Below are 12,654 nucleotides of genomic sequence, written 5' to 3'. Positions count from 1 at the left end.
GCCTCCAGCATTTTGGTGCTTCCGATTTTCCACAATGCTATCCTGTCTGATATTTCATAACCATTCACGAATCCCTGTTGTACTAAGCCCCTGGCCATGATCAGTTCCCACTCTGTCTTCTCCATAACCGGTCTACAATTGACCTTCTAATCTGCCCCCTGTCTTCTCCTCACCACTCCAAAGTTCCCTTTCTACCTTCTTGACTTTGACCAGCTCGTGCTTTTACTCCTCTCTCCTTCATCCCTGGCCTGCAGTCAGCTCCTGCCCTGCCTTTTTATAAACATCCTACAAATCCTTGAATTTAGTAAAGCTTTCATCTGAACATAAAATCGGAATTACAGCAGAAATATGAAAACAGCTAACAGCACTTTATATGAGAAAAACAGACAAAGTGTTATAACACAATCCACACCTGAGTTGAGCTTTTACAAAACGTATGCATGAGCTATTGTTATATAACTGGTCCATTGTATACCAGTGAGGAAAAATGCTGAGTGGGCCGAATCTGCAGATTACAGAGCATTACACGAGGCTTTAAAAAGTAGAGCTTGTCTAATGACAATGTGATGAGTGTAGAGACAGATGAGAAGGAAGACCGAAGGGAGTGTATTAAAAACAAAGAGCATCTGAAAACTGAGCCATAGAAAAAGGTACAAATAAGGTGCCAAGGAATAAGAAGAGATACAATCTGTGGCTGATACCATTGGCCCTGAACAGGAGAAATACCAGGACTGGGCATACTTCAGGAATACTTTGAGAAGGACCCAGGTAATTGAGCATCCACTGCTTTAGATAACATAATTTACCAGGAAAGAAACTGGATGTTATCAGCATTGTGTAGATGACTATTTCTTTATTTTTATACTATGTGTATTAGAATAGTAGTTTATAATATTATAGTAAAAATTATAATATTTTACTCTATCAATATGCTTTTAGAACTGGCTTTTAGAAATCCTATTTCTCTTCAATACTTTACGTATTCAGCATGGGTCAGTGACAAATTTTTTGACAAAAAAATGAAATATGGCAAATGGTCAGGCATCTGCAGTAATTCATTTTGCAATGTATGGGAGAAGGGGTTGAAGAGAACTAGACACCATTTGGCATCTGTAATAATAGGAATTCCCACTCTTGGTTTGTTAGGATACTGCACCTCCATGGAGGATGTGAATTTATTTATTTATTTTGCTTGTATTTTCTCTCGGTCAGAACAGAAATATCAGCCCACAAAGCTTTCAAATCATGTACCTATGGCTCAGTGCTGATAACAGATACCCAAGAACAAATATACAATGAACGATCTGTCTGGATTACACTAAGGAAAGCAAAAGACCGTGTTAACATACTGTTTCACCTTCTTTTACTGGCCTACACAGAGTATTCATTATCAGCCTTGAGCTGGAGAGGGAGACATATCAGCTTTGATGGGGGCTTACAGCCAAACCTACACTGGCATGCCTGCTCTGACAAGGAGAGAATACATGTGAATAACAGCAACTACTGCTGCATTATTATGAAAAAGAAACGCTCATTGCTTTCCTTTAATATCTTAAAAGTGCTGTTTATTTGAATGACCTGTATCCTAAGGCTGATATTGTCGTTACTAGGTCCAGAGGATGTTCCTGGCAGGACTCTTTGGTTGGAATGACTCCGAAAACTCTGCAACGAAACTAGCACCCAGGAGTAGTGCAGAGCTGGTTACAGAGACTCTGATGTTAGAACTGGGAACCCATCTCAAACGTGCTGAAAAGCAGCAACGAGAGCGCTTTATTGAGTACCGTCGAGTGAAGAGTGGTGTGGACTATACATGGCTTGCTTCTGTACCACGCCAAGGTTATGAGATCACCCCAGGTGACCAGCTGGAGCTTAGAGACATATGCTCCAAAATAAGCCCCTCGCAGTGTGGTCCTGCCATTCTCAGGTACAGTGACAACCATAGATATGCTTTTTCTTTTTTTTTTTTTTTTTTAAATCAAGATAAAAAGTTTATTGAGAAATCGCACATAGAAACAAAGATTGCAACAAGCAGATTGGATCAAAAGCACATCTACAAATAAAGGCACAGAATCGTAGACAGATCTCAGCAACATAGCCAGTATACAGCATGAATCAAAGAACAGCCTGAACCAAAAACATAACGCAAGGCAACAGTCCCATAACCCAGATCAAAATAATTCCCCCCAATCTAACCTCCAGTGGTCTACCCCACCCCCAGCAATTAAAGTAACAGGCGATCTAGGAGCAGATCCGTGGGAGCCATCCCCGGACAGCTCAACCAGACTCCCCAGACTTTCTGGAATTTGGCCGGGGCACCCCTATGCAAGTAAATGTATTTCTCCATGCGAAGAGTGTTGCCCAGTTGCTCCAGCCAGAGTCTATATGTAGGAGGTTCCTTATCAATCCAACGTCTCAGAATAAGTAGTCTGGCTTGAAACAGAGCTTGCGCCGCTGCCTCCCGTAAGTAGCAGTCATCTATAATGTGATCCAGTATACCCAAGAGGCAGTGCTTGGGATCCAAAGGAATCGCCAAGCCCAGAACCCTGTTTATAGTGGAGGTCACTGAGGTCCAATACCGATGCAATTTCAGGCATCTCCATAATAAGTGTATAAGGTCCCCCACATCCCTCTCACATCTATTGCACACATTGTCCGGGCGGAGACCCATAGCATGTAATTTTGCCGGGGTATGATGTACTCGTAGTAAGATATATAATTGGGATACCTGATGGGAAACATTGAGTGAACATATTCTGACTGACTCCAAGGCCTCCTCCCATTGCTCAGCGGGTACCTCCCCCACATCTCCGCTCCATTGGTCACACGCCTTGCACGGATATCTGTCTAAGTATGAACCCAGTAGGGCTGCATAACAAGCTGATATAAAGCCCTTAGTAGAGGTATATTGCTCCATAAGGAAAAATACTGGTGTGGAGGACAAGCTGGAGTGGGACAAGGAAGGTTGAGCCCGGCACGCATGCCGAAGCTGCAGGTAATAGTACTTCATATTATGTGGCAAGGAAAACCGAAGTTGCAATTGCTCAAAGGGCAGTAACTCCCCATTGAGCAGGATGTGTTTAAGATGGGACACCCCATACGTCAGCCACCTACCAGCCTGATCCAGCTTGTCCAGCTCAGGGTAAGAACGATTATGCCAAATGGGACTATAAGAAGTATATCCGGTAACCAGTTGTAGCTGTTTGGCCTTATCCCAGATATAGATATGCTTTTTCAGTAGCGTTTTTTCTGGTGTGATGTGTTTGCTAGTCTTCAGGAATCCTGTTCGCTCTGACACATTTCATTTATTATAATTGCATGTTTTTATAAAGCCCCGTACACACGTTGCGATTGTCGGCCGCAAATATTCGGCCGCCGACCGATCGGCCGATTGTAGGCTTGTTAGTATGATGCTTCCAACAGCCGACAGCGCATTTTTGGCCGAACAGAATCTGTCCTGCAGGCATTAAAATTTTTGTAGGCCGACAACAGAACGGCCGATTGTTCGCCAGTCAGTACAGATTTCGGCCGACAGACAGCAGATTTGCAAGACTGGGCATGCTCAGAAAAGAAAAAACACAGAGAAAGTTAACCCTCACATGACATCATTTCTGCAGTCGGCTGTTGTTGGCCGACAAAATTCGTGTGCAGTCTTTTGCAGTTTTCAACAGACACGACAGCCCTGGACAAAAGACGGCCGATCGTTCGGCCGACAATCGGTACGTGTGTACGGGGCTTAATTGCTACTATAAAAGGATGAGTCTGTTGTGCAAAGCAGGAGACAGAACTGTATGCGTGATAAAATAGCTCTAAAATAGCTCTTTGCGAGATAAAGAATGAATTCCAAGAAAATAAGGCTTTTAACAGTTCTTTGGTCATTTTATGCAACAAATACGATTCCACACCCATGCAATATTTTTTTTTTGTGTATAAAATATTATTAGGAGAAAACCAAGACAACATAATGAACAAGGTTTAAATACCTCATCGTAATAAACTGGGTCTATATCATTTTGTAGAAGTTTAAGGAACTAATTCACATTGGAGCAATTGTAAAGGAAATATTATCATAGTAGGATAAATGTCTTGGTCATGGAACATGGCATTAAGAGCACCAGGGAGTATTAATATAGTAGGGCAGCCCACACACTGATCAGTTTTTTTTTTTCGCTCAACCGGTGGATTGAACAAAAAAAATGATCCCCCATTCACTTAATGTAAATGGGGGAATCCTTCCCGCTGGCATCAGTAGCGCAATCACATTATGGTTATATAAACATATAATATAACTATAAAATAGTTAATATAAAATACAATGGCCCATAAGCAAGTAATTGCACACAGGAGAAAGTAATATGGAGGAAACAGTCTATCACAAAAGTGCCATTACAGAGCAGAGTCCATATCCAGATCAACTCCAAATTCAAGGTGAGGGAGAAAAAGTCCAAAAGTCCCACTTGTGCAGTTCTATAGAAAGGGAACACCTTGTAAGCCTCCACCAGAGTGATGGTCACCCCAAGGGAATTGGACACTCACCAGAGATATCTGCCCCCCCCCCCCCCACTCTCATGGACAGGGCTTGCTCGCTTATAAAAATGGCTCTTTATTCCGGGTCAGACAAATCCTCTGCATTCAAATTACATCATTCCCAACAGGTTACACGTCCTCCTTCTCCTCAGTACCACACCGTTACCGCGGTCAGATTACAATGATAAGTGCTAAGCCGGCCATACATTGATCAAAATTCGGCTGGTTTAGCAGAGACTGGCTGAATTTCAATCCATATATGGGCAGACTGGTTGTACACAAGTGGATCTATCAAAATGATGTACAATCAGCCTGTCTGGTTTTTCCCGAATGATCAGTACCCCCGGATATAGCCAGCAACACTGATCATTGTATTCTGACAGCGGGGAAGGCTTCCCGCTGTCCAAATACAATACCAGAGTGGGAGAGCTTCAGATCATGTTTTTTTTTGTTTAACCACTTCTGGACAGGAAGGTTTTCCCCCCTTAATGACCAGGCCATTTTTTGGGATTCTGCACTGCGTTACATTAACTAACAATTGCGCGGTAACTCCACACTGTACCCTAATAGAATAGATGTTCTTTTTTTCCCCACAAATAGAGCTTTTTTTGGTGGTATTTGATCACCTGTGCAATTTTTATTTGTGCTATAAACAAAAAAAGAGCGACAATTCTAAAAAAAAAAAAAAAAAACTATATTTGTTACTTTGTGCTATATAACATTCCCAATAAAAAAAAAAGTAAAAACCTAATTTTTTCCTCATTTTAGGTCATTTTGTATTCTGCTACATATTTTTGGTAAACTAAAAATCATAGTAAGTGTATATTGATTGGTTTGCGCAAAAGTTATCGCGTCTTCAAACTAGGTAAAAGATTTAGGTCATTTTTATATAAAATTTTTTTCTAGTAATGGTGGCGATCAGCAATTTTTAGCGGGACTGCAACCTTTCGGCGGACAGATCGGACACCTAACTGACATTTTTGACACTTTTGGGGGGATCAGTGACATTACTACAGTAGTCAGTGCTAAATAATATGCACTGTTACTGTACTAATGACACTGGCAGGGAAGGGGTTAACACCAGGGGCAATCAAATGGTTAAATGTGGCCCTAGGGGGGTGCTTTCTAACTGTGTGGGGGATGTACTTATGGAATGAACACAGGGATCTGTGTTCCTAAACAGGAGGAGCCCTGTGTTCATTGCTGACAGAACATCGGGTGCCGTGTTTACAACAGCAGACCGTCGTTCTGTCTGCACGGGGAGTGATTGCGGGTGCCCGGCAGCAATTGTGGGTGCCCAGCGGCAATCGCAGCCTCTGGACCCACAGATCAGCTTCCCCTGTGGCGAATGGGCATGTGCGCGCCCCCATACAGTTACGTCCTTTTGTGGGACAGAGCTGACTTGCCACAGTATATGTATTGCTGGCAGTCAGCAAGGGGTAACCAGCTGGTTGAATGAAAAAAAAAAAAAAGAACAATGTATTAGGCTGCCTAAGACTTTTCTTTCTATTTTTGAAAGACTAATACTGGGTATATATTTACAGAAAATCAGCTGGTTCAGCAGAACAATCCAAATTTCGGTACACTGCCTGTTCAACAGAAGCTGGTCTAATGACTGGCTTCCATCAAAAGCTCACACTGGAAAACCAGCACTTGATCAGCACTTGCAACCAATGGCTGCAGCACTGATCTGTGCATTCTAATACGGGGAAGTCCCCCCTGTCAGAATATAAAGACACAGTGGGAGAGATCCCTGCATCAGCTTTGCTTGGGTTGATGCAGGGATCTGTGAGTTTTTTTTTGTTCAACCCACTGGTTGAAAGAAAAAAATCAGTGTGTAAACCCTGCCTAAGGCAGAGGGTTAAAACCATTGCCATTTTTTTTTTTGTCAGACACAAAAAGAAGTGAAAGGAAAACTACTCTCAGATAGTCACTGAAAAAGGTCTCTCTATTAGAAGATTTCCCCTAAGCTCCTGTTCTGGTAAGAACTTTAAAATGTTGGATTTCCCATCACATTCTGTCCTCATGATGTTACCAGGACAAATAGAGAATGTGAATTTCACCAGTAAGGGTCCTTTCACACGGGCGGTCCGTATGTCCGTTTTTCCTCCCATCCCTTTGCGGATGAAAACGGACATAATGCATGTCAATGGGATTGCAGGTGTCAGCGGATGACCATCCACTGACATCTGATTTGCGTCCATTCCGTTCAGTTCCGTTTCTTGAGACGGAAGAGAACCCTATTTTCCTTATGTTTAAAAAACGGAACGGACGCAAAAACGGATGTCAGCGGTGTCATCCGCTGACATCCGCAATCCCATAGACATACATTATGTCCGTATATCATCTGCAAACAGATGGGATGATAAACGGACAAACGGAACGGACCCTCCAAAAGTGCATCCGTGTCCGCTTGCGGTATTTGCACAGCGGTCTTTCAAACGCCAATTTTTTTGAAAAATTACGAAAAATCACATTTCACTGCATTTAAAAAAAACTAAACAGTAAAGCTAGCCTTGTATATTGTGAAAGATGATGTCACGCCAAGTAAATAGATACCCAACATGTTACGGTTTAAAATTGCGCACACCCGTGGAATAGTGACAGACTACGGTCAATAGAAATCTCCATAGGTGACGCTTTAAAGTTTTCTAACGGTTACCAGTTTAGAGTGTAGCTCTTTTTTTTAAATTATTGCTCACGCGATCGTGGCGATACCTCACATGTGTGGTTTGAACAGTGATTTCATTTGTGGCTCGACTTCCATATACGTTTTCTTTCGTGCGTGAGCTAAGGGCGACGGTGGCGGCTAAAACATTTTTTTTTCTCCTATTTATTTTATTTTTTTTTAAATTTTAACACAGGTTTAAAAAAAAAAAAAAAATTCTGATCACTTTTATTGCACAAGGGATGGTTACATTGCTTGTGACAGCAATATGCAGTGACAGGTACTCTTTATGGAGGGATCGAGGGTCTAAAAGACCATAGACCCCTACACTACACTTCCATGTATTCAAAACGCCGAAAAAGGCATTTCTGAATACACTCACTTTTTGAATCTGCCGCCTTTAGCAGTCGAGTAACCCGGATGTGACGTCATGGACGTCGCCTCCGGGTTACGTCATCGGAGACCCGATCGAAGCCACATCCGGCTTAGATCGGGATTCCATCTAGCTGGCGGACGCGCCAGCTGGTTGTTCCTGGGTGGGACGGGAGACCCTGGCAGAGCCGTGGAAGGCGGCGGGAGGGGTGGGGGGGGGACGTCCCCTGCCGCTCGCCGGGGTAACGATCGAGCGGCTCCCGAGCCGCATCAGTCATTACCGGCGGAAACCTGACCGCCGGCTCTAAGCTAGCTAGAGGCATCATCCCGGTATAACCACGCAAAGTCAGCCAACGTAGGGATACATCACTTTGCGGTAAGTGGTTAAGATGCAGACAGCAGTATAAACCTGATAGAGTTTCCAGCTATTAGAGACATGTTAACACACCTGCTGATAAAAGCTGAATTCCAGCCACATACATCTATAAAAAATAAGTAACTTCTTGTCATGGGGTATACGATGTCCAGATCGGGTTTGTTGTAATATAATTAATTAATTAGTAGACTATATTCTGCATACTACAGCCAGCCACTTCAGGCTGTGCAGCTATGAGAGCCGCGGCTCCCATATAATGAAAGGAACCTATAATTTGCCTGCCCCTCCTCTCACCTTGTCCATTCACAAAATGACTTGTTTTCTGTAAACAGAAGTACAGCACTGGCTGTAGTAGCTGGCATTTACTAATAAATTAATTATATGACAACAAAAACAATCCAAATATATGACAAAAGAGAACGGTTTTCTTTACCTTAAGAGATTATATATACTATATGTGTGTGGATGGAGTTCTTCTTTACCCTACCTGTACAATAATAATAAATAAAGCCCACACTAAATGCATATGGCTCCTAAAAGGGCAATCCATTAGGAGGGGATCATTCTAGTAAATCGAGTTTTATGTACAGATTATACTCATTAGTGTTCCCCTGCTCCACTGTAATCTGTAACTATCAATGTAATGGAGGAGAAGGACAACAGGTAAACAAACTTAAGTGTATGTTATTGAAAGATTGTATTAACATGCCTTATTACATTTCATATATATATTTCAGCTTATGCCCATTCCATGATGAAATATGGGCCCTTGCATTTACATAGTAACGAGCTAGACTGACACCCATTCATCCACCCTGGACAGCAGACAGCTATATTTTACATTTAGACGACATGTTAAACCACCTGTCCATTCATTCATTGGAACACTTGACAGTTGGACATTTTGCATAAGAGATTGCCGACGCCACCCATAAACAATTGACAATTGCTTACATTAACACATGACAACTGAATGCAGACGGGGCGACCCTCCGACAAAACACAGATTCAGATACGGGAACACCTCATATTGACACAGATGCATGGCGAAAGCAAAAGGCCCTTTCATGTACTGTTCTGTCTGAGATGTGCTATTGTTAATTTGACTGATGAATTGTAAACCAGTTTGGATCAGTTTTTCCCGCTCAAAACATGCCTTAAATATGAGCTACACTTGCAATAAAATCAGTTGTGACTGCACTAAGTTTGAGTGCTATGTGTCGTCATAACTCCCGGGCCGGACGAGAGGGAATTCACTATCTATTGGGGGGTTAGCAACTGAAAGGCTGTATATCATCGTGATTGCCTCCTGACGAGATCTGAGCTAACAGTTATTAATAAAGTACAATTTTTGATCTGGGCTCTAACCAAAAACAAAACCAAAGATATAAGCACTGAACACACATTCACTGGACATTTCTTGTTAACATTACTGTGGTGAGCAAAGAATCTTTATGCATTCCATGTAACATTGCTGGTCATTAGAACCTTCTTCCAAAGACCAACACCATCTTTTCACAGATGACAATGGAGGTTTTTGACTCACAGTGTAAGCAACTATATTTTCAGGTTGGACCCCATACAATGCTACTCTACAAGATCCAGTTTCAACTTTGACTGCTGTAGACTCTCATGCTAGGCCATTGGTTCAGCTACTCTGTAGAGCACAGGTGTCAAACACAAGGCCCGCGGGCAGAATGTGGCCCCCCAGGCCATTTCATGTGTCCCTCGCACTTCTCCTGCAGCTGCGGCACCCCCCTTGTCTCTTCCCCGACCTTGTCTCTGTAGTCGGCAGGAGAGAGGACAGAACTCCTTTGCCAGATCCTGCACTCCTCTGTGCAGCTGCAGAAAGGTTAATCTTTGCCAACCCCCCCTTCTTAGCAGTCCACAGAAGAGAGGGCAGAACTCCTCCTGCAAATCCTGTACCTTTCTGTGCAGCCACAACAACACCTTGCCTTTGCCTCCCCTGGTCTCAGCATTCAGCAGACTCTGGAAGCTGACTCCAGCCCTGCTCTGGTTCTTCTCCAGACCCTGGACTTCTTCCCAGATCCACCCACATCTTCTTCCTGGCAGCAGCACAAGGTAAGGGGGTGAATTGTGATGTAAGGAAGGGTGGGTGAATCTTGACTTCTGATGGTGGGAGGGGTTCTTGACATCCCATGTAAGGGTGTAAGGGGGCGTGGGGTGCTCTGGACATCTAATCCTACAGATATAACCGGCCCTTTGAGGGCAACCATAATGCTGATGCAGCCCACAATGAAATTGAGTTTGACACCCCTGCTGTAGAGCTTACCTGTGTAAACATTTCATAGTATATGACTTCACAGTATGGTCAAGTCAGTTTACAAAAGGCCTCTGCAATTTTTAGCATGAATAATTTTTATTGTAAAAAATGTAGTTGAAATTACCTGGTTTTAAATGACTTTTGGGTTTTGGCTTAATGTGCAGGTTTCGCAGATTGATGTTGGAGTTTGAGCCTGAAGGAGCAGAGATCCCGCGTCTATTCCGTTCAGTTGTACAAGATTTTCTGGACCAAGAAGAGGAGCAGCGCAAGAAGAAGCAAGATGTGCCCTGGGAGAAGCGTAGGAGAGCTAAGAGCCTGGCAACATTCAATTTTAAGCCTCCTCGTCTACGTGTCAACCCCTTCCAACTAGAGGACAGTCATGGGTCAGATACTGAAAGTGAGCTGGCAGGTGCTTCAAGAGCAAGGAGCAAGAGTATGCCAGTAGTTAGCATGACAAGGGAAGTACATTGTGATTGAAGCTAGTGTACCTCCAAGGGTGTAACATACAGTCATTGCACAGGTTCTTATTAACAGTACAGTATATGTCAAAAAGCAATGCATATTGACTACAACAGTGTTCAGACTGTATATTCCTGGAGTTCCTGTAAAGATCATCTCCACCTGTTATGTGTACATACGTAAAAGTTAGAGTGACTTTTATTCTTTTTACTTTTTAAAGCCAATTTATGCTGATTTCATTTTGTCAATCGGTAAAATTTGCACCCAATTTTCTGTTGTGTAGGAAGAAGGATCTGTCATTCAAAGTGAAGTTTGAGTTAAAAGAAATGGGTTGCAATGAAACACTTCAGCTCTCGATTACACAGATTAATTATATCATTTTAGTATTTAAATTATTTAAAACTGTCCCTTGTTAAAAGGAACCTGTTAGGATAGAAACATGGAAGATGCCATTGCTGATTTGTCTCTAAATATGAGGGTGAGGGACTGTTGTCCTTGTCTTTCCTTTTACTCAGGGCTTTTTTTCTCAGAGAAAAGGTGCGGGAACTCCCCTTTCTAAGTTACTTTGTGTCTCCGCCCCCTACCCACCTTCGAGCACTAACCCTTGGTTCCATCCCTACCCACCTCTGAGCACCGACACTTGGATCCACCCCCTACCCAGCTTCCAGTACAAACCCTTTTAGAGAATATAGAGCCAAGTATAATTTTGTAGTGGAATGTATGGAATTTGGTTATGATAACAAGAAAAGCAATAAAATTAATCCCCCACAGCCAGCAGCAATAGACCCCCAGCAGCAGCAAAAGATCTCTCAGCAGCCAGCATCAATAGACTCTCTGGAAGCCAGCAAAAGTAGACCCCCTCCCCAAACAGTACATCCCTTCCAGCAACAATTAACCCACAGTATCAAAAGATCCTCCACCAGCAACAATAGATTGCCATCCAAAAATAGATCCCCTCCAGCATCAATAGATCCAGCATCAGTAGACCCTCTAGCATACCCTTGCCATGGCATACATTCAGTGCTAGAGGTGCCGGAACTGCAGTCCCCTGCGTTCCCGCTGAAAAAAAGCCCTACTTTTACTACTTGGTAAATCACTGACCTGGCACATGCATGTGCATTTCACATAGCTCCCAAACTGTCCCTGATTTCGAGGGACTGTCCCTGATTTGGAACAAAGTCTCTCTTTCCTCCTCATTTGTCCCTTATTTTGGTCTGGTCTATATAGTTGTATATAAAATTCACATTTTATCTATCCAAAAAGTGTTTCCCATTGCTAAACCTTTCATCCGATTTCTAAATTGCTGCATTTGTAAATGTTAAAAGCAAATATCAAGGAATAATAGCGTTAAGAAAAACACTTGTTGATTTAACGAACCATTTTTTTCTTTAACCACTTCAATACCGGGCACTTTTCCCCCTTCCTGCCCAGGCCAATTTATAGCTTTTAGCGCTGTTGCATTTTGAATGACAATTGCACGGTCATGCAACACTGTACCTAAACCAAATTTATGTCATTTTTTTCCCCACAAATAGAGCTTTCTTTTGGTGATATTTGATCACCGCAAGTTTTTTTTCTTTTTTTGCTAAACAAATAAAAAAAGATCGAAAAGTTTGAAAAAAAAAAAAAGTTTTTTTGTTTATGTTATAAAATTTTGTAAATAGATAATTTTTTTCCTGCACTGATGAGGAGGCACTGATGGGGTGGCACTAATATGCAGCACTGATAGGCAGCACTGATATGCAGCACTGATGGGCACTGATAGCTAGCACTGATATGCAGCATTGGTGGGCACTGATGGGCGGCACTGATAGGCGGCACTGGTGGGCAATAATGGGCACTGGTGGGCGGCGCTGATAGATGGCAATGATGGGCACTGGTGGGCAGCACTGATGGGGAGGGCACTGGCGGGCAGCACTGATGGGGAGGGCACTGGCGGGCTCCCTGAGCCCTGATTGCCATCCCTGGTGG

At 42.9% G+C, this 12,654-nt stretch overlaps 1 protein-coding gene across 1 annotated transcript; it reads left to right on the top strand.

Moving 5' to 3' along the window:
- The first annotated feature begins 699 nt into the window (after window positions 1–699).
- On the top strand, window positions 700–10,941 carry LOC309565114 (protein RD3-like). Its single transcript, XM_082269891.1, has 3 exons — window positions 700–768; window positions 1,611–1,924; window positions 10,389–10,941. The coding sequence occupies exons 2-3, from the start codon at window positions 1,620–1,622 to the stop codon at window positions 10,699–10,701; spliced, it is 618 nt and encodes a 205-aa protein (XP_082126017.1). The 5' UTR covers window positions 700–768; window positions 1,611–1,619; the 3' UTR covers window positions 10,702–10,941.
- The last annotated feature ends 1,713 nt before the right edge of the window (window positions 10,942–12,654 follow it).

Source organism: Pelophylax lessonae, assembly GCF_965119305.1.
Source record: "Pelophylax lessonae genome assembly, chromosome: 10".
Classification (NCBI taxonomy): Eukaryota; Metazoa; Chordata; class Amphibia; order Anura; family Ranidae; genus Pelophylax; species Pelophylax lessonae.
Note: the sequence above shows the minus strand (reverse complement) of the source record. Positions and strands in the feature narration are given on the sequence as shown.

Bases quoted from the DNA above. Each gene is read 5' to 3' on its own strand.
- LOC309565114 (XM_082269891.1), top strand. From the start codon at position 1,620: ATGTTCCTGGCAGGACTCTTTGGTTGGAATGACTCCGAAAACTCTGCA. The intron at 1,925-10,388 runs GTACAGTGACAA...CTTAATGTGCAG, and splicing joins TGTGGTCCTGCCATTCTCAG to GTTTCGCAGATTGATGTTGG.